Source organism: Balaenoptera physalus, assembly GCF_965194825.1.
Source record: "Balaenoptera physalus genome assembly, chromosome: 20".
NCBI classification, from domain to species: Eukaryota; Metazoa; Chordata; class Mammalia; order Artiodactyla; family Balaenopteridae; genus Balaenoptera; species Balaenoptera physalus.
The window spans coordinates 50722800-50743875 of NC_138901.1; the positions used below are offsets into that span (position 1 = coordinate 50722800).

Below are 21076 nucleotides of genomic sequence, written 5' to 3' on the forward strand. Positions count from 1 at the left end.
GTCTGCTTGGAGGAAGGATGAAGGGGCAGTGGTGATTCTGTGTTGGACCTAATAGAAGCATAGTATGCGCCCCTCATGCTGGGAAGCGGCAGGGCTTTGACAGCACTTTGGAGCCACAAGTTAAGACAGAAGCAGAGCTTGCTGTCAGCCAGTGAGGTGTGTGGTGGAAGGCTGGCTGCTGACAAGGACAGACGTCCCTTGGATAAAGAGATAAAAGGAAGAAGCAGCGTATCAGATCCTCCACCTCATACTAGCGGCAGAGTGGTTCCCGTTGTGAAAGAATATCTTGCAGAGCAAAGTGAGGCTCTTAAGAACTTAACAAGTCCCCACAGCACCAGGCTGGGAGTACCCAGCACTTACTCTGCAGGGTTGTCTCCTGGCCTGGTTCCTATGTCTGCAGTGTCCCAAATTGCACAAGGCCTAAGAAGTCATTTCCCACACCCCCGCCTCCGCCGGAATGTCACCTACAGCTGACATGGATGCTTGATGGGGGTTAGAGCGGTCAGCACATTATTCCACTTAGGGTCAGGGAGAAATGGCAGTGTCCTCTTTAGGCCTCATCATCGTTTCTGACATTTACCGAGCACTTACTGTGTACCAGGCAGTGTTCTAAGCCTTATATGTATATTAATCCAGTTCATTCTAACAACAACAATATGGAGCAGGTATTGTTATTATCCTCACTTTACTCGTGAGGAAATAGAGGCTCAGAGAGGTGAAGTAACTTGCCCCAGGTCACCCAGCAGGGATGTAGCAGAGTTGGGATTTGAACCCAGGCAGTCTGTTCCAGAACCATGTTCTTAACCATTTTACCTACACCATACTGCCTTCTGATAGAAGTACTGACTATAAAGATTGGAGTGACCATCAAGGACCAAACTCAGCCCTGAGCTGTTGCTTCTTGGGGCTGCCCCTGCATGGAATCACAGTGGTTTTATGGAGGATGTTTGAAACAGTAAGCGTGTTTGATTGAACACACAGAGCCATTCCTGGCACGTTCATTAAACTAAGATGGAGCCAGGCTTCCTTCTGGCCCTTTTTGCTCACTTTTCCTGGCAGTTACCGCGTGTTATGCCTGCGCAGAAGCAGTTACAGCTCCACTTTTGTGCGTGTGGTAAAATAGATATAGCATTGACCATTTTTACCATTTTCCACTTCTAAACCGTAAGGCTCCTGAAGGCAGGCCTGGTGTCTCACACCCTTCTTGTCCCCTGTGGCACTTTGATTATTGTTGTAAGTGAACCACACCGGGTGAATCTCTGCTGGATTGCGCAGCCCCGCTAGGTCAGCTGTAAATCAGCTAGAAAACTTACTATTCTGAGATTTGGGGAAATGAAGAGTAAATTTATAACATCCCTCCTACCTAGTCTTGTCTTTTTCTTTTACTGCAGCCTGGAGTAGCAGAGATGGACCCAGAAGGAGAGCGTGTGGTGTGTTTCACGCCTGGTGCCTTTGTCTGCAGGAAGCAGCGAGGACATGTTATTTTGTAAACCTCACGCTCTACGACCCTTAGGGCACAGGTCCTCTTTCTAAACCAGCTATAGTGAAGGGGAAATTGATTGTTAATCTAGTTGCAGAGCTGCGTCCACTGGGAGGGCTTTGATTTCTCATAAGCTGGTGCAGGTTCCGATCAGCCTGGCGCAGTCCCCCCGCACCTCTTCCTTGATCTCACTAGTCCATTCTCTGTGTTGCCTCCAGACAGAGGAGAGCTGGGGAAGGGAAGGGATCAGAGACACTGTTAGATAAAGGGATAAGAGCTTTAATTCCACCAGCACTTGTTTTGGGTAATTTATTCTGCAGTTTAAAGAGCTTTCTGGGCCCCCAAGTCTCCCAAGGAACAAGGAAGAGTCTTGGTCATCAAGAAGCCCTTTAAACGGCTGAACTTGATTGTGTAGCTGGGCATCTAGTCTGGCTGACCCGTCAACAGTGTTTCCTCTCTCCCTTCCTTCCTTCCATTGTCATTCCTCCATTTGCTCACCATCATTTACTGAACACATAACATGTGCCAAAAGCACTGTACTTGGCCAACCGTTGTACCAGGCTGGGAAATTGGAGTCTCAGGCCAAATCACATGCTGGGAATCCTGCCTCAGAAGCAAGGTTTGGTCTTAACTCTGGGGGTATGAGGACAGGGTCCTGCTGGAGCATTTAGAATGGTTCTGGGATAACAACAACAACAACAACAACAATAATAATAACAGCTAACACTTACATAGTACCAAACCTGGGTCAGGCCCTATTCTAAGCACATTATATGACACATCTAATCTTTACAACAGCCCAGTGAGGTGTAGGTACTGTTACCTCCATTTTGCAAGTGAGAAAACTAAGAGAGGAGTTAGGTAGCTTGCCTGAGGTCACCAACTAACAAGTGGCCGGAGCAGAGTTAGACCTGGGCTCCAGAGCCTGTGCTGAGTAACCTCTAGTGTATGTATATACTGCCTTGACATTGGACAGTGGGACGGGGGGGATTTCCCTCTCACACTGCATATATAATGGGCTTTGGTCATGTTTGGTTAGAAAGGGTAGGGATACTTTTGAAGATCTGTTTTCACATGCTGCTTCCAGAAAGGATGGTGTTGACCATGGTCAGCCTTCGGTGGAAGGGCTGGGGTAAGGTCTGCCTGAGAAGGTTCCAGCTGACCTTGCCAAGGAGCTGGCTGATTAATCCTACATCTATGTTAGCTTTGGCTTGATCCCACAGATTTTCAGCAGCTGTTGAGAAATTAAAAACTTAGACCCCCCAGTCAAGTGCAAGACTCAGTCCTCAGAATGAGAAGCAGATTCTGGGTCACCCTCAGGAGCTGGGGCTTCTCAGAAATTGCCAGGTTGCATTTCCCTGTGGCATGTGTGGGCGCTGACTAATCCCACCAGGGTTTCCGATTAGCTCAGCTTTAGAGTCTGCGTTTTTACAGTTTACCAGTCCCCAATCCCATCCCTTTTGATATTTGCTTCATTGTTCAGTGGGTCACTGTAAAAGCATTTCTGGTCGGCACTGCTGGGATGACAGCTCCTACCGCAGCCTTGGGATCGCCAACCAGAACCTGCCACCGGGCTGAGGAATGGGAACTTTTAAGTAACCCGATAGCCCAGTTTGTCATCCTTTTTGCTCTTGGCCAAGTCTAGCTAATATCGTCTCCTCTTTCTTTTAGTCTATTTCATCTTTGCTGCCTTGCTTCTGTATTCTAGGCTTTGGGCATTTGCTGGGACACATTCTCTTGGAGTTGCCTAGCCTCTGGGTAGCTATGAAAGGAGGTGGGATGTGGCATCAAAATGAACTCTGGGTGGACGTTGTGCCAGGACAGTCACGGGAGCGAGAGCAGGCGTTGGATGTAAAAGTCACTGGGTCTCTCCCACCTGCAGCAGTGCTGGTCAGCGTGGCCCTTCTAATGAACCTCTTCAGTAGCCGTTAGCCTTTTCTGTCCTGGTGACCTGGAAGGAGCTCCTGCCCTCAGTCCACCTCCCAGTTTCAGGTGCTGGGATGGGAACCGCCTGGCAAGGCTCCTTTCCCTCCTACGCTCCTTGGTAGCAGACTGTACAGTATTTCACACTTCCAAGCCAGAATCAGACGTGAGGTCAGAATTCTCTTAAAAAGAGAGAAAAGCAAAATCCAGGGTCAGTTTAAGAAAAAAAATCCAGATGCCCCTTTAAAATCTGGAAATCCAAAATGGGAGGTGGGAGGAAGAAAGGCGGGGGGGGGACGGTAAACGGACCACATTAAACTGGGCCCCAAATATGTACGTGTTTTGCAGAAGGTGCTTATGTCAAAAAGACCACTTGCTGCAGAAGGAAATCCCTGTTTTCTAAGGAGTTTTATATGCAGCCTATGCAGTTGATTGATTAACTTTAAAATAGAGTTGACAGGAAAACGTTTTTCGAAAAGGATGCTGACAAGACAAAGGGGAAATAAGCATAAATTTGATTCAGATATTAATAATGTGTCTCATGTGTGTAATGCTTTAGTTTTCAGAGTGTCTCCACACACGTTACGTCGTTTAAGTTCCGTATTCATCCTGCGGTGTGGGTATGACCGTGCTAGGCCAGCAGGCGTAACCTGCCCAAGGTCTGGTACCGTGTCACCTACTGACATCTACTGAGATGTCAGGGCCGGGATGGAAACCCAGGCCCTCCGAAGCCCATTTGCTTCCTCCACCACCGTTATTTCCTCCCAAGAAGAACTTTGAGATAATGTAGAAGCACTTATGCTCCTGACTCTGGTTAAATGCTCTAATATCATACCAGGAAAGACTATGAGCTCATTTCTTAGGGATCCTTAAAAAATAAGCAACATTAGTGCTCTGTCCCAGGTGGTTCTGATCTTCACCATCCTGAAGGCAAAGGGATGAATTGGAGACCACCGGCGGTACCCAGCTCTGAATAAGTTTGGGAAGATGGCAGCTGCATATAGTGAGATGTTAACCTCCCACTCTTCACCATTGCGTCATCTTCAAGTTTAGGTAAATGCTGATTTTTATTAGAGGAAATTTTCATGACAAGAGTAAAGATGGGGCAATATCATAGTTCTCCCAGTTGAATCAAGGTTAAGCCATGTACTGAAGTGAACTCTTAAAAGAAGCGGGTCTTTTTCTGGGGTCCATAGACCTCTTGGAATCAGACAGGTTCAATAACCTGGCTTCAAAGAAATCACGAACTCTATGAAATTACACACAGACTTTTTTGTGCATGTGTATTTTCCTCTGGGGAAAGGATCTATATGTAGCTTTTATCATCAAAAGTGTCTGTGACCCCAGAATGGTTATGAAACCAATGTTTTAAGAGGCCTTTTTGAAAACCTTTAGTGGACTTGAGATGTCAGCCACACTTAAAGGCACAGAGGTGAATCTTGGTGATCATTTCTTTAAGCTCATTTCCAGTTGGCATAAAAGAATCATTAAAGCGGACCTGTGTGACTTTTCTAACATAAATTGACATGGTTGGAATGATCATTCTTATGCCTTCTGCACAGTTTCAGAGCAGAGTAATCGGGATGCTAAAACCTGAGACAGATAGTCCCAAGCAAATCTATAAATCACTGATGAATGATACAAGTTCCTAAATAAATCACTATCATATAAAATTAGGCCATGATATGTTAGTCTACAAAAGGATCAACTTTTCAGCATCAGATGTGAGTCTAGAAACATAATTTTTTCCCACTAACCCAGTGGGCCTTTACTTGGAAACAAGGTCTAACAACAAGGGACAAAACACAGCCATGACCTCCTGTCTTCCTTGAGATCCAGTGGGAAAGAAAGGAGAGGCTCTCTAGGGAGGGAGGAAGATAAGGGTCATAGGGGTTACAGTTTCTTCCCTCTCTAAGGAGGATATTGGGAGAAAAGAAATATCTGGGATGATCTGAGGTAGGACAAGGGGAGGGTGTTATAGTCCTTCTGCCTACATGAGGGACACAGAAAAAATTGAATTCTTCCTTATCTGTTATGGGGGAGGGGACAGCACCTCTATTTTTAGAATCTTAAAAGGTACTACACTAAGCAGGCCTCATCCTCAGGTCCTCCTTTTATGACATCAGCTGGGGGATGGTCCTGACTCACACTGAGTGGCCCAGCATTTAGGGGCTATGTTGCCCAGGTACCATAAGCCACCATTCCTCGAAAAATATCTAGCCAAGAGCCAATCACATGCTTATGTTTCAAGTATAATATGGGTGCCTACATTCAAACTGCTCTATTACAATTACATTACATCTGCCATCTTTATATTTAAAGCTCACAGGCTGCAGTTTCCTTTAGGAAAAAGACTAGCTACCAAAAAGCTTGTTGTTACAAGATGTCATTGGCTTGTGGGAGTCCCAAGTCCCTGGGGAGATATGATTATAGTGATCCCTTAACAATACATGTGACCAGGGAAGATTTCTTCTATGAAGGCAAAGATGGTTTAACCGTAGAGTGGTTACTAATGAAATATACCACAAGTCAAAAGAATAACCTTAAAGTAACCATCCATTCCTGATAAAACTTTTTTTTTTTTAATAGATCCATTGTTTTATTTATTTATTTACCCATGGCTGCGCCGGGTCTTCGCTCCTGCACGTGGGCCCTCTCCAGTCGCGGTGAGTGGGGGCCACTCTCCGCCGCGGTGCACGGGCCCCTCACGGCGGTGCCCTCTCTTGTTGCGGAGCACGGACTCCAGGCGCGCGGGCCTCAGTAACTGTGGCACGCGGGCTCAGTAGTTGTGGCTCATGGGCTCCAGAGCGCAGGCTCAGCACCCGTGACACACGGGCCCAATTGCTCTGTGGCATACAGGATACTCCCGGATCAGGGCTCGAACCCAGGACCCCCGCATTGGCAGGTGGACTCCCAACCACCGCACCACCAGGGAAGCCCTTTTCCTGATAAAACTTTTGTTCAAAGAGTTAAGGAAGGCTATTTTTTTAAAATTGTGGTAAAATAGACATAACATAAAATTTACCATTTTAACTATTTTTAAGTGTACATTGCAGTGGTATTAAATATATTCATGCATGTTGTTGTGCAACCATCACCACCATCTATCCCCATAACTCTTTTCATCTTTGTAAAACTGAAACTCTACATCCATTGAATAGTAACTCTTTCTCCCATCCCCCCTACCCCGACAACTACCATTACAATGTCTGTCTTTATGATTTTGACTACTCTAAGTACCTCATTTAAGTGGAATCATACAGTATTTGTCTTTCAGTGACCGACTTATTTCACTTAGCATATGTCCACAATGTTCATCCTTATTGTAGCATACCCTTCCTTTTTCAGGCTGGATAATATTCAAGACTGTTTTGTTTAACATGTTAAAGGATATCTGTCTCAACGCAATGGCTAATATTACATATGATAGTAAAATATTACAGATATATCCATTACAGTCAGGTAGAAGATAAGGATGCTTGCTACTTAATATTGTTCTGGAAATTCCAGCCAGAATAGTTCTACAAGAAAAGGAAATAAGTAATATAAATATTAAAAAAAGAAGATGAAGTTGTTTTTATTTGCAAATGGCATGATTTTTTATTCAGACTAAAAAACTACTTTGAAATGTGTATAGTTGACCCTTGAACAACATGGGTTTTAACTGTGTGGGTCACTTATACAGAGTTTTGGTGTTTTTTTTCCATAGTAAATACTATAGTACAGCACTATCTGTGGATGGTTGAATCTGCAGATGTGGATGGTTGAATCTGCAGATGTGGAACCGAGAATATGGCGGGCCACCTTGAGCATTCCAAGATTTTGGTATCTGTGGCAGGTCTTGGAACCAGTCCCCTGTGGATACCGAGGAATGACTGTATATTTAAAAATTAGCGGTTTTTACAATTGCATCTTTCCATTTGTGACCTGGATCCCACCTTTTTGCCTATTCAAGGATGTTGCTTCTACACTTTTCCTTTTCATCAGTTTTCTTCTTTCTCTTCTGTATTATTCCCAGTTGCATATATTACAGTATCTCCCATCTTTAAAATATCCTCCCTCTGACCTCATCATGTATTTTTCCGGCTACAATCCCATTTCTTTGCTTCCTTTACAGCAAAACTCTTAAAGAGAGTTGCCTATAGCCACTACCTCAGCCCCTTATTTGCTATTTTCTCCTCTTTTTATAACCTTTCTTCTTCCTGTTATTCTCCTCTTGACGTTTCACGTGTTGTCGGGATGACTCGGACTTGTCTGGGTCCCAGGCCCATTGTAGGCGTGTGTGCTGGACAGAGCTGTGCCCCGTCCTTCCCTCTTCATTCCAGTGTGTCTGTCAGCTTCACCCCTGCACTGACTCCTCCCTGACCCCATCAAGGTCATATGTGACCATTGGTGCCACATCCACTGGTCAGTTCTCTGACCTCATCTTACTCAACGTCTCAGGGCATTTGACACTGGCCTACACTCTCCTCTCCAAAACACTATGCTCACCTGCCTATTGGGACACTGGTGTCTCCCTGTTTTCCTGTGTCACTCATCACTCCTCAGCCTGCTGTGGGTGGTGCCCGGCTCTCCCCTGGGGTCGCTTTTCCTCTGTAGCCGTGTCTTCTCCTTGGATGACCTCACCTGGTCATCCAAGGCTCTAGGATCCTCGCAGATACCAAAATTCGCGTATGCTCAAGTCCCTTATATAAAATCGCACAGTATTTGCATATAACCTATACACATCCTCCTGTACACTTCAGATCTTCTCTAGATTGCTTACAATACCTAATACAGTGTACATATAACGTAAATAGTTATACCTACAATGTAAACGCTATGTAAATAGTTGCCTGCGCTTGGCAAATTCAAGCTTTGCTTTTTAGAACTTTCTTGATTTTTTTTTTCCCCCGAATATTTTTGATCTACGCTTGGTTGAATCAGCAGATGCGGGACCTGTGGATATGGAGGTCTGACTGTATGCTTAGAAGCAAAATTCCGTTATTTTTACATGTCTACAGGGCCTTGAAGATCTGGCCCACGACTGCCCTTCTGACCTCATCGTGGCTCCCCTCCCTGACTGTCTGGCTGCGTCCACTATCACCTTCCCCATTCAGCTTCCCGCCATGTGCACAGGACTTGTTTCATGTCATTATTGGGGTCTGTGCTCAAATGCCATTTCTTCAAAGATGCCTTCCAGAGCACTCACTAAAACGTGTACCACTCCCCCTAGTGTGCTTTCGCACTTACCCTGCTCTGGCTTATTTTTATTGCTTACAAGGGCCTGAAATTATTTTTCTTTATATATTCTTGCTTATATTGTCTGTCTCTCCCACTAGAATAGAAGCTCTGCAAAGGCAGCCACGTCATCTGCCTTGTTCTTTCTTGTCCCTTGGGCTGGCACATAGTAGGTGCTCAGTTAATATCTGTTGAATGAATTGCAGCACTTACCACTTGTAAAAAAACATCTTGGGAAAAACAGTGTATTTATAACAGTGAGATAGATGTGTATCTCCTAAACATCAGTAAGTAAAAGAAAGATAAGCAACAAAAATGAGCATCATTTTTTCCTATCAAATTGGGAAAACTAATGGTAGTGATAATGTTGGTGAGAGTACCAGGAAACGGGTTCTCTCATTTGCCATTGGTGGAATATAAAATTGTCTAAGCTTTCATAAGTGATGAGTCATGGGTTATTTTTATCTCAGTTTTGTGGTTTGCTATGTTTCCCATTTTTCCCAATAGTTACTTTCCCCCCCAGTAGTTACTTTTTAAATCAGAAAAATCTGATAATCCCCCCAGCCCCCCAACTTTTTTTTTTTTTTTTTAACCTGGCTGGATCCTGGTACCAGCAAACTTGTAAAGCTAATCCCACTGGTAGGATGGTCTTGTTTTGTTGTTGAACCTCTTAAGAATGTTTAATCTGAATCCTGTATCGGGTTTCTCGAGAATAGTGCAAAATCGGTCACTGGAAACTTTATGGGCAGAGTCACCCTTTATCTGAGGTCCTGGCTGGTTTGGGGAGCCCAATGGAAACGTGAGGCTGGGAAAAACATGCAGCACTAAGGGGGGCCACCCAGTTAGAGGTGGGGGTCCCACAACCCTTCCTGCCAAGACCCAGGTCTCCATAGGCAGGGTAGGCCTCACATTTCTTGGCAGATACCCTGCCCAACTCCCTGGCTGCTTGGGACTGAGTTAAAAACAATGATCACAGCCACCCATGCCTTTTCCTCTGCTTTATGCAGCTGGATTTCTGATGCCTGTTTCCCTCGACACCTCCATACCCTATTGTGCCAGTGCCCACAGGGCCAGCCCCTCCTGTCTGGGCCCCAGGCCCCCGGAAGGGAGGCTCACAGCTGAATCACCAGTGGGCCATCCTGCAATCTCCCCTCGTTTCTTTCTTTTCTGGAGGTGCATTGGTAGTTCAACATTTCATTTCATGACGTCACTTTCTGGCCTTGGCAGTTCAGTTCCAGAGCTCTCAGCGGCCCACCTGAGCAGCACCACCCAGACGGCCGGGAGCTTACAAAGGAGCCAGCACACACTCGGCTCCTAGCCCTGGGCCGTCGCCTTCACGCTTTCTCAGCCTCGGCTCTCAGACCCTGGCCCTCTGACAGCTGGCGCAGCTGACTGCAGGAACCTGCCAAGGACTGGGGATTGTTTTAAGTGGCACAGGGAAATGCGGGTTGGGGCTGGCTGAGGATCGTGCTTCCCAAGTGTTTGCAGGCCGAGTGGCACACACTTTTAGAGCAACTACCGATACTTCGGCGCATGGACCTGGTGAAGTGGGGAGAGGGGCCGATTTTAACTCTTGGTCATCTGTTGAATGCCCTTGTCCCTTCTCCCTTGGGGCCAAGGGGACACGACCGAACACCTGCCTGCTGATGGGGTGGAGAGGCACCAATAAAAAGCCTCCCTTCCTGCCTTAACTACCTGGTGGAGGTCTGACTGTATTTGAAAGATGCCTAATCCATCTTCATGTTCGTGCTTCTTAGAGACAGTGCCCACGGGGCAGGTAGGGGAGAAAAGCTCACCCAGGGCGAGTGTGGTTCTCCGTCGGCCTCTGCTGCGACTTGACCCTGGGTGTGGCTCCGACTTGGGGTCCGCTCCACTGTCTCAGGCCGCAGGGACAAGTGGGATTGTAGCTTCTCTTGTCCCTTTTGCCCAGCCAGCCCTGCTTTCAATCAGTAATTCATTTAATCTGTACTTTCGTGTTTTCCAGCCTGTCTACCCCTGAGGCCCAGGAGGCTCCGAAGAACTCTGCAATTAATCTGGTTTGGATTTAACCACCTTCTTTTACTTTTCTTCTTATAGCTTAAACTTTGGAACAAATATCGAATTTCCAACATTCCATCACTAATATTCTTAGACGCCACCACCGGGAAGGTCGTGTGCAGGAATGGGCTGCTGGTGATCCGCGATGACCCAGAGGGTAAGACCTTGCTTTGTCCACCCGTACTCCCTGCTCTACCCCCCTGCCCTGCCCTCCTCCCTGTTGGTAGAAAGTGTATAAAGGAAATATATGAGTGTGGGTTTATTTGGCTAGAGAATATTGTCTTGATGAAATTACAGTATTCTCCAGGTCATGGTTAAGATTTTTACGGAGATCAGAATGTCCCTCGTGGGGGCTTTTAATTCATGGGCCAGCGGAGATGGAATCTGAAAAAGGAAGTTTAGCTTTGAGGGCTGAGGAGGCCATTGAGAAGCGGCTTGAGCCCAGATTCCGACTCCTAGTGCTGTTTCAACGGCAGCTGTCACCTTCACAATCAGAGGCAGGCTGTGTGGTTTCGGGGTTTTTTTCTCATTAAAATTTTACCGTAGCAAAGTCGCAATCCCTGCATTGCTCTGCTGGCCTGGCGGTGAGGGCCCCTCAGTTCTTGGTGCTGCTCAAGTCCTAAGCCTTGGTCTTGCTGACTGGCTGGGTGGCTGGCTGCGCCTGGGTGGCTCTCATCACCCTGCTCAGAGGCTGTCCAGGGCCTGTTTCTCTCCTTCCCTCAACCCCCGCCCCCCAACCCAGTGCACTGGAGTCATAAAAGTCATAAAAGGCATAAAAATGTTATAAGATCTTCTGTCCCTCACTTACTGAGCCAACTGGAGGATTCAACCCTGGTCACAAATTTTCCCAGTAAAAATTTCACCTGCTTCAAAGAATTGTCCTCAGTAAAAACCAGGGCAGGTAGAACCAAGTCTTTACCTTCTGAAATGTAAACACACGCGCGCGCGCACACACACACACACACACACACACACACACACACACACACATACACACACACACACACACACACACACACACACACACACACTCCACTCTGAAGCTTGTTAAAAACCCAGCTTCCCCGCCTCCACCCCCAGAGATTTTTGGATCCATTTGTTTCAGGGTGGGCTTGGCCACCTGCTTTTTCAGCCAGGCTGTGCTTCTCCCTCCCATCCTCCACCCACCCCAGGCGATTTTGAGGCAGTGGTCCCTGGACCACCCTGTGAGAAAACACTGTTCTGTTGAGTGGGGAAGCATATCATTTGCTCTTCCTGCCTGGGGCTTACGTGTCACCAGAATGTCGACCATCTGGGTTGAGTGGTTTTACGCTTTCCTTTCAGTAGACTGAAATTCTCATCTCACTTGGTTCCCTGGGCCCCAACCCAGACCAGCTGAATCAGAATCTCTGGGGGTGGGGAATTTTATAATTCCCCAGCTGATTCTAAAATGCAGAGTTGAGAGCCACTGAGAGTCCAGGGTTGGAATTGAAGAAACTCATGGTTAATACCCGAGGCAGTGATTTCCCAACTGTCCCATCATCACAGTTACTTGGGGAGTCGTTTTGCTTTGTTTTGGACATGCATCTTCAGCTTTGCCCCTGAATCCTGAGACTGGGGGTGGGGGGTGACCTGGGCTTCTGTACTTTTCAAAAGCCCCCCAGGAGATGGGTCCTGTGGTCATCCAGGTTCAGGAACCATTGCCTTGAAGGTAGGTAGGGCTCTGCCGTGGATGAGTCCTGCTTTTATGCCTGCTTTAGCTGCGGATCCTATGGATATGTTAAAAAATACTGTTTGGTGATAAAGTTGTCATGCTCTGCAGCCCTGAGGCCTTTTGGGTCAGAGGCCACGAGGAAGAGTCTTAACATTCTCGCTGTCTGTTGCCTGTTTCAGGTTTGGAATTCCCTTGGGGGCCTAAACCCTTCAGGGAAGTCATTGCAGGGCCCTTGCTTAGAAATAATGGGCAGTCCCTGGAGAGCAGCAGCCTGGAGGGGTCTCACGTGGGAGTCTATTTCTCTGCACACTGGGTGAGTGTTTGGTCCCTCTTTAGTCCAGACAGAAGGGAGCAGTGATGTCACCACCAGGACCAGCTGGGGTTGGCTTCTGGAGGTGTGACTGCTCAGGTGTCATTTCCCGACATTCTTGCCTTCTCCTGTGCCCAATGCATTGCTGGCATGCTGCACGTGCTTACTGTGATGAATGATATTAGCAGCAAGAAAATGACTTCTATGGACGGGCCTAAAAGGGTAGTCCTTCCCCCTAAAAAATAAATAAATAAAAAGAGGAGTCCTCCTAACCCATTCTGATGCGGCTCCTCATGGTCCCCGCGGGAGTTCGTTTTAACTGCTGCCTGCTGGCACCCAGGTGGATGGGGCAGGGCCTGTGTTGGATACGCGCCATCACGAGAGGCACATTGGTTTCTGCCTCTTCCATAAACTGGTAACGCGATCCAAATCCTGCCTGGGTGTTGCTGACCTGGCCTCTACGGGCAGGTGGCTGGGAATTGGGAAGGAGAAGGCACGGCGTGAGGCTGCAGGATCCCACTCGTGTCTTCCAGTGTCCACCCTGCCGAAGCCTCACCCGGGTCCTGGTGGAATCCTACCGGAAGATCAAGGAGGCAGGCCAGAAATTCGAGATCATCTTTGTTAGTGCAGACAGGTAACGCGTGCTGGGGAGAGTGGCGGTGCATCTCCCCTTTTCTCTAGGTGGATGTCTCTTGCCATACACATCTCGCCTCTTTAGCTTAGAGCTTGGGGGATAGGGATCAAGGAAGACATATCTGGGATGATTGTCGGAGGGACAGATACATTTCATATTTACTCACGTAATTGTCTGAAGGGGAGCCAAGAAAAACCCGTCCTTGCTGTCAATATTAAGGGACATCCCAATTCTGGCCTGGGGCGTTTGAGATTACGATGCATTTTTTTCTGATTAGTTCAGCTTTGTGGATGGTGGTGAAAGGATGTGGAGGGGGGAGGATGGAAAGAAAAGAGCCGGAGACTAATGGAATGTGACACCTATCCTAGCGGGCTCTGCAGTCATTTCTCTTAGTTCTGGCCACGTGCTTTTTCTAGGGGCTCTCCTCAAAACAAGAACAGACATTCTTCCTGGAGTATGTCAGGGCCTTTTAGCCTCAGTCTCCTCTGTTTCTTGCCCTCTTGCCGGCTTTACTCATCAGTGACCTTCCTTCATCTCAAAACTCCAGCCCCAGTTCCCAAGCCACCAGGTGTTCCTGTTCACAGAAGGGTCTCTGAATGGCAACACATGGAGGGCCTTGTGTCCACTGTTGTACCCTTGATGTCTGCATGATGCCGTGCTCAGTTTATTGGCCTGTGGGCCCTGCCCCACTACACCACCGCCCCACCTTCTCCCCGCCCCGGCATGTGAGTGGGGCAAGCCTGAAGGCATGCCACAGGGAGGAGTCACTTTTTTAAAGCTTTAAAAAACATCAACTTGAGAATTCCCTGGCGATCCAGTGGTTAGGACTCCGAGCTTTCACTACTGAGGGTGTGGGTTTGATCCCTGGTCGGGGAACCAAGATCCTGCAAGCCCCGTGGCGCAGCCAAAATAAATAAATAAATAATAAAAAACATCAACTTTATTGAAGTACAATTTACATACAGTGAAATTCATACATTCTAGGAGTACAGTTCAATGAATTTTCACTAATGTATGTACCTGTGTCACCATCACAGTGAAGGTGTAGAACGTTCCCGTCAATTAAAAGAATCCCTCTTGCCTCTTCTCAGTTAATCCTCACCCCCAAATCCCAGCCCCCCGGATCCCCGGATCTGCTTTCTATCACTTGATTAGATTTATCACTCCTAGAGTTTCTTAGACATGGAGTCGTAGGTATATGCTTGGTTAAGTGTCCTGTACGCATCACTGTTATGTGCACAGATTACAAACATTGCGGGGAATGTGGTGTCCGAACATCTAGACTCCTCATAAAAGTAGGACCTGTCGGTGTTGAGAAAGGAGAAGCTAAGCGAGAGTTGAATGTGTAGGATGCAGAGCAGCGGGATGTGGAAATGGCCTGGCATTTCAGTTTGGCGTCCACCTGCGATGTGGAGCTTTGCTGGGGGTGTGCACTGGAACGGGTAGGGCAGTGTCCTCCTTCCACCTGGTGTCCGAGGAGCACGATGATTAGAAGCCCTGGCACCTGTAGGGCCCTGGGCACGACTTGGTGGAAGGTGGGGAGGACCCAGTGGTGGTGCCTTGGGGGGTAATAGGGCTCTGTCTCCATGTGTGTGTGTGTGTGTGTGTGTGTCTCTGTAGGTCAGAAGACTCATTCAAACAGTACTTCAGTGAGATGCCGTGGCTCGCCGTCCCCTACACCGACGAGGCCCGGCGGTCGCGCCTCAACCGGCTGTATGGAATCCAAGGTAGGCGTGCCCGACTCGTGGGCTCCTTGGAAACCTGCTCATCTGGGCTCACCACCTCTTTGGCTTTCCTTCTAGAGGGAAAAGAACATCTTTATTTCCATGAATGTTCACATTCTTTAGCATCTTAAAAATATGCAGTGGATTTTAAGGTATGTAGATTATCCCTCATTAAAGCCATCTTTTTTTTTTTTTTTTTTTAAGTGCTTGTCCCGGTGAGACAGCTACTTCTCACCACCTGGCCTAGTGGGTTCTAATGTGGCTGGGCTATGGAGAACACCTGCCCAATGACTCGGCCAAAACCCTATCCCGAGGTTCTTTCTGTCAAACGGACCTGAGGGTGACCTTTGGTTCTGTTACTCAGGTTCTTTGAGCCTCGGTTTCCTCATCTGTAAAATGTGGATGATAAATCTGCCACAAAGAGTCGCTGGGAGCGTTAATAGGATAATGCAAATCCCATACTTCTCACGTTCCTGAAGTGTCATAGTGAAGGCTGAGGGGGTATTATTGCCTTTTAGGCAAGAAAATTGATTTCCTGAGAGTGTTGAAGACTTGGACTTGAAGTACTAATCATGGTGTTTTTCAGCAATAATGATGACTAGTGAGACAATCTGTGTTTTTATTCTTTATTATGTGAATACCTCCTTCCCAGACTTCACCCAGCCAGGTTTTTTCTTGGTGGCCTATTAAGAGTTAAATTCATTCTCTTTGTATCAGCGGTACCAGATCCTGGTCAACCCTAGACAGATAACAGCTAAGATTTGAGTTCTCAGCGTCTTGGTTTATAGGAATTGGAAAAAAAAAAGACAAATCAAGATCTACCCGCCAACTCCACAGCTTGTGGGGGAACTCATCAGGTTCTTTAACCTTTTTTCTTCACCATGTAGAGTAAGCATTTGGCTTTGTCAGGAGCTAGTTTCAAAAAATTAATATTTCATTTAAAATTGGTGATTCTCAATTTCAAATGTGCATAAGAATTCCCTGGGGATCTTGCGAAACTGCAGATTCGGATTCAGTGGTCCTGGGGTGTGGCTGAGATCCTGCATTTCCAGCAAGCCCCCAGGCGATGCCAGTGCTGCTGGCCAGGGGCCACACTTCGGGCACTGAGTCTAGGTCTAGTAATCCTTTGAGAATTTTGGAGCCTTATGCCTCTTACTAATAAAAAAAGATGAAAGCAGTTTTCTTTCCAAACAGAAGTGGAGAGACATGACATGGCTTACTGGTCCAGAAGGACGGGTACCAAGTTGGTTAATTTAAAGGAGATGGCCCAGGAGTATCTCCTTCCAGCACTCTGCTTGCAGAGAGCCTTAAAACATGTGTGCCTTGGGGTAGGAGCTGTATTGCTTGAGAAAATTGATGATCCTAGGCCAGTCGTACTAAACAGAGGGTTGAATTGCCACTTGGTGGGGATAAGTAAAACTTCGTATCTCTCAATTCACTTATTCATTCATTCAACAAGTATTTGCTGAGGGTTTACCCCCCTACTGCTGACGGACCTTGAGCAAGTTACTTAACCTAACTTTTTTCAGTAAAATTGGGCAGTTTCACTGTTGGATACAGAGTAGGCACTTAATATTTAACTGACTGACTTAGGGGAAAAAAGGGAAATATTTGATTTTACAACCTAAAAAAGATAAATTTTTGGATGTCAAAAAGCTTACTAACAGAAAGGCAACTAACGATATTAATAACACATGTGGCAAAGAATCTATATCCTTCATAGAAAAAGAGCTCTTTCCAGATACCAGTCCAAAAAGAGAGATAGACAAACAATTTAGTTGAAAATATGTATAAGATATGAGGTGGGCAATTTACCTGATGCATATTGTCAGAATGGATAAGAAAAATATTCAGAATAATTTTCATTCATGATTTACAGATGAAAACACTGAACTTGTGTCTATCACATTTGCAAAGAAGTCTACTTTCCAAAAAAAGATAATCCCCAGTATAGGAAAGAGAGCAGGCTGCTAGTAGGAATCTAAATCAGGACAATGTTTCAAGGAGAGAAATTGGCAATGTACACCAGAGGCCTTAAAAATCTATAAAACCTTTAATTTCAGAATCCCACTTGTAGGAATTTATGTTCAGGAAATTACCCTCTAGCACCCAGCAAAAACTGAACTTCTTTTGCAGTTGGAGATGCATTTTTGTTTTTGCTTTCATCTTTCGTATACTTTGGATTTCATCACAGACCACAGTTCTTTCCTTGCTTTAGCCCCTAGAAAACTCAGAGCTGAATTTGTAACCACCTTTAGCAGTTTTACAAAGCTGACCATTTCTCTGCATGCCCTTGACCCTAGCTTTGTTTTCTCTTCCTTCCTTGTTTTCCTTTCAGTGGGATGTTTTCATCAATTTTTTATTGGATTATATCATGCACTTTTTAAGCAGCCTCAAATCCTTTTTGGAAAAAAGCTGGAGTAGATTTAAATGCATAGGATTCTATTTCTTGAGCTCCAACTAACCACCAATACTGTACACTGAGCTTGGTGGGGAATAAGAAACCAGAAGGGTGTCCCAGTGCTGCCCTTGAGTGGACAAGATGGGATTTACATTGGGAAATAACTACAGTAGGATGATATCTTTTGAAGAACTAAAAAGTGCTGGTCAAATAGGTGTCACTTTGTACAAGGGCTCAGAAGACTGAACTTGTCCCAGAGAGCAGAGCGGGTGCTGGGCTTCACTTGGCCATTCTGCTCGGTCAGGCAGCCTCTCTATATGGAGGCATCTTCTTTCCAAACACATGTCCTCAGTGAAGCACAGCCTTTTCCTCTCTGAGGAAGGGAGTTGCCCTTTCTTGGAGGTGGAGGCCAGTGAGGTGCAGGTCATATTCTGGTGGTCAATGCTAAGGCCCTGAGGTCACCTGAAAGTAATAAATTACCAAAGGACAGTCTATATCATGCATAGCCAGTTTGAGGGTGGGGGTTTCTACCCTCCCTGTGCTCTGTGAGATGCTTCTTGGGGCCCTTGTTGGCGGGGTAAGCAAAGAATAGCAATCTCCTAAGGAGAAATCACAAGCCCTGCAAGATTCCACACAAGTTTTGGACACACAGCTGAGGCTAGAAGGTACCCTTCTGTCAGACATTGGCAGGGCACGAAAAAATTAAATTGATCGTGGGACTTCCCTGGCGGTCCAGTGGTTAAGACTCCATGCTTCCACTTTAGGGGGTGTGGGTTCGATCCCTGGTCGGGGAACTTAAGATGCCGCATGCTGCATGGTGTGGCCAAAAAAAAAAAAAAAGGAAAAAAAATTAAACTGATTGTTTTCTGTCTGCCTTCAGAGAGCAGAGAAGGGAACTCTCCTTTGGATTCTCCAGCTACCAACATGTAAATAGTACAGCAGTAGGAGCCCTGGTTGCTAGGTGTGGCCCAGACAGCCAGGATGCGGGTGACCACAAATGAGCAGGAAGAGAATGGAGAGTTTTCAGAGATGCACTCATTTGGCTCAGTCTCTTAAGGCCTGGCAGTGTGAGGATGAGTACATATGTGGTTCCCAGACTTCAAGGAGCCCTCAGCTGAGAGTCAGAGAGCTGATCTGAGAGGCCCTGTGCCCAGGCAAGCAGTGGGCGGGCAGGCACACAAAAGAACCCAGCTCTGGCCAGCAAGTGTCCTCTGCAGCCCAGTCCTGCACCTGGCCCGTCCCGCTGCTCCTTGTCTGCTGGCTCCATGGTGTACACTCCCTGCCATCTGTACTAGTCCCTCCTCAGCTTGGACCAGCCTGCTTTCCCAGCTCTCTGCCTCCTGCTTCCTCACTCTTGGCTTCTCTCCCTGGCACAGTGTTTTCTGCCAACTGCTCACTTGATCACTGACCTCTTTGGCTAAGCCTTAGGGGTCATTCCTGCAAGCAGCCTGTCAGACATTGCCGGCTGACCCTGATCTGTCTGTCCGCCTCTGGCCCAGAGATGCACTAAAGCACAGCGAAACGAGAGTGTGGAAGAGCCACACAGGATCCTTTTCAAGACAGCATTTCATGAAGGGCACACAATGGAATAGTCTGAGTTCACGCGAGACTCTGGCTTGGAGCTCTTGAGCCCAGAAGGCTTCCTGGAGGAGGTGACTCTAGAGCAGGGCCTTACAGAATGGATGGGATTTAGGTAGAGGGTTTGAGACATTCCAGGGCAAAGGCCAGAGTAGGATGTCCATGGTGTACTATAGGGCAGACTGGGTAATAAGGCTGGTGATGCCACATCACAGAAGGCCTTGAGCACCAGGCTGTGGTCCTTGAACTTGGCGCTTTGGACTTTGGAGCTTTTTGAAAAATTTGATTAAGGGGAGATCAGTGCAGTAGTGACATTTAAGCTAGACTGGAAGAGAAATCCCAGGGGCATGTTATCCTCTGATATTTCTGATGGACTCACTGAGCTCCCACTGTAGCCAGACCTCAGGCTGTAGCTCACGACAGGCCTACCTGTGGGGGGAGAGAGGCTGCTCCCTTGGGCTCTAGGGCAGGTGGCCCAGGCGGCCTCTGCCTCCTTGCAGCCTCACAGGGTACTTCAGCTTCATGGCATTTTTTGGGGTCCCCTGCGCATTAGTTGTTAGTAAGTTCTTTGGCAGCATTTTCCATTGATCTTACCAGTCAGCATCCCACTGTGTTTGACTACCAAAATATAAGGTAGAGGAAATCCACAGCCTGTTCTAGGGGGCGGGGTTGCTGAGAAGATGCCTCTGCAGCCTCGCACAGGCTGGACCGGGAGCAGGGTACTGGGGGTGTGGAGCTGGGGGCCTGAGGTCCCGGGGCCATCACTTTCCTCCCTGTCGGCATCTCCAGCGGCCCAGACTCCTCCCCTGGGTGAGTGTCTCTCTCCTCAGCAGGCCTGCTTTCGTGGCGGTATGGCCAGCTCTCCTGAATTCCCTCAGTCTCCCTCCTCTCCACCATGAGGCATCTTTTACATCATCAGGTCCGTAACTCACAATGTCTGTGTGTCTCCCCATCCCCTTTCTTCTTTCTTGCTCAAATAGAGCTCCCGTGTCCTCTCCAGGTGCACCGCCCTCCCGGCACCTCCACATGTTCACCAACCTGGAAGCTCTCTGAACCCCATCATTTTGGGGCCTTTATGGAGGTTTCACTAATGTAGGCATGAGTGGTTAAATCACTGGCCATTGGTGATGAACTCAACCTCCAGCCCTTCTCCCTTCCCCAGCTCTTGAGGTCAAGAGTGTGGAGCTGAATGTTCCAACCTTCTAACCACGTCTCTCTGGCGACCCAGACCCGTCATCTCGTGAGCATCCAAAAAGACACTCACTCTTACCACTTACATTCCAACAGTCTTGGAAGCTCTTGTGTCAGGATCTGGGACTAAGACCAAATATTATAACAAAAGATGTTCCTATCACCCCAATCATTCAGGAAATTATAGGGGTTTTAGGAGCTCTGTGCCAGGAGCTGGGGATGAAGGCCAAATATATACGCCTCATTATGTTACAGTATCACGATGTGCACGTACATACTCCATACATATGCAGAGCCAGTGGAGGGTTCCACCGACTGTCTGGTCTTCTCCAAATCCCGCAGCGCTGTATCTGGGGGAGCTCATGCTCCCTGCTTGACTCTGTGTCCTGGTCTCTCACCCCACTTTCTGTCTCCTCCTGAACGTTTTGATGAGGGTGCTTTCACAGAGCAGTATGAGGTACCTTCCCCTGCCCGCACCCAAGCTGAGCCACCTCCACCTGGCCTGTCTTTGTGCCTTATAGTGCGCAAATGACTTGATCAGACCATATTGAGGCCCATGAGGGCAGAGCTCCTCTGTGTCACCTGGACAGGCTTAGGTGAAAGTGGGCAATGCAGAAGAACCCGGAATCCTCTGAGCGTCTTGGGAGCTGGGCTCCGAGCGCCCCTGGATCCTGAGTATCTCCCAGCATCCCGAGGAGCCCTTGCATAAGATGCTGCCGCGTCGTTCAGGTGTCCATCCAGGTGGTGGTGGGAGAGTCTGGGTCTTGAGGCTGTGCCCTCCACTCACCCCTTTCAGAGATGGCAGGACGTGCTGCGGCCTTGAGGAGGCGTCTGCTCCCAGGCTGGTTGCTGGTCCCTCGGGTGCTCTGGCCTGAGCCCGGGCCG

The 21076-nt window shown here is 47.5% G+C and overlaps 1 protein-coding gene across 2 annotated transcripts in view; it reads left to right on the top strand.

Annotated features, from left to right (window-relative positions):
* Window positions 1-21076, top strand: part of NXN (nucleoredoxin) — a 142196-nt gene that overhangs the window by 108254 nt on the left and 12866 nt on the right. For both annotated transcript variants that reach the window (XM_082443546.1, XM_082443547.1), the window contains exons 2-5: window positions 10700-10817; window positions 12533-12666; window positions 13197-13297; window positions 14918-15024. In XM_082443546.1, coding sequence (XP_082299672.1) covers window positions 10700-10817; window positions 12533-12666; window positions 13197-13297; window positions 14918-15024 — 460 coding nt within the window. The remainder of the gene's footprint in view (window positions 1-10699; window positions 10818-12532; window positions 12667-13196; window positions 13298-14917; window positions 15025-21076) is intronic.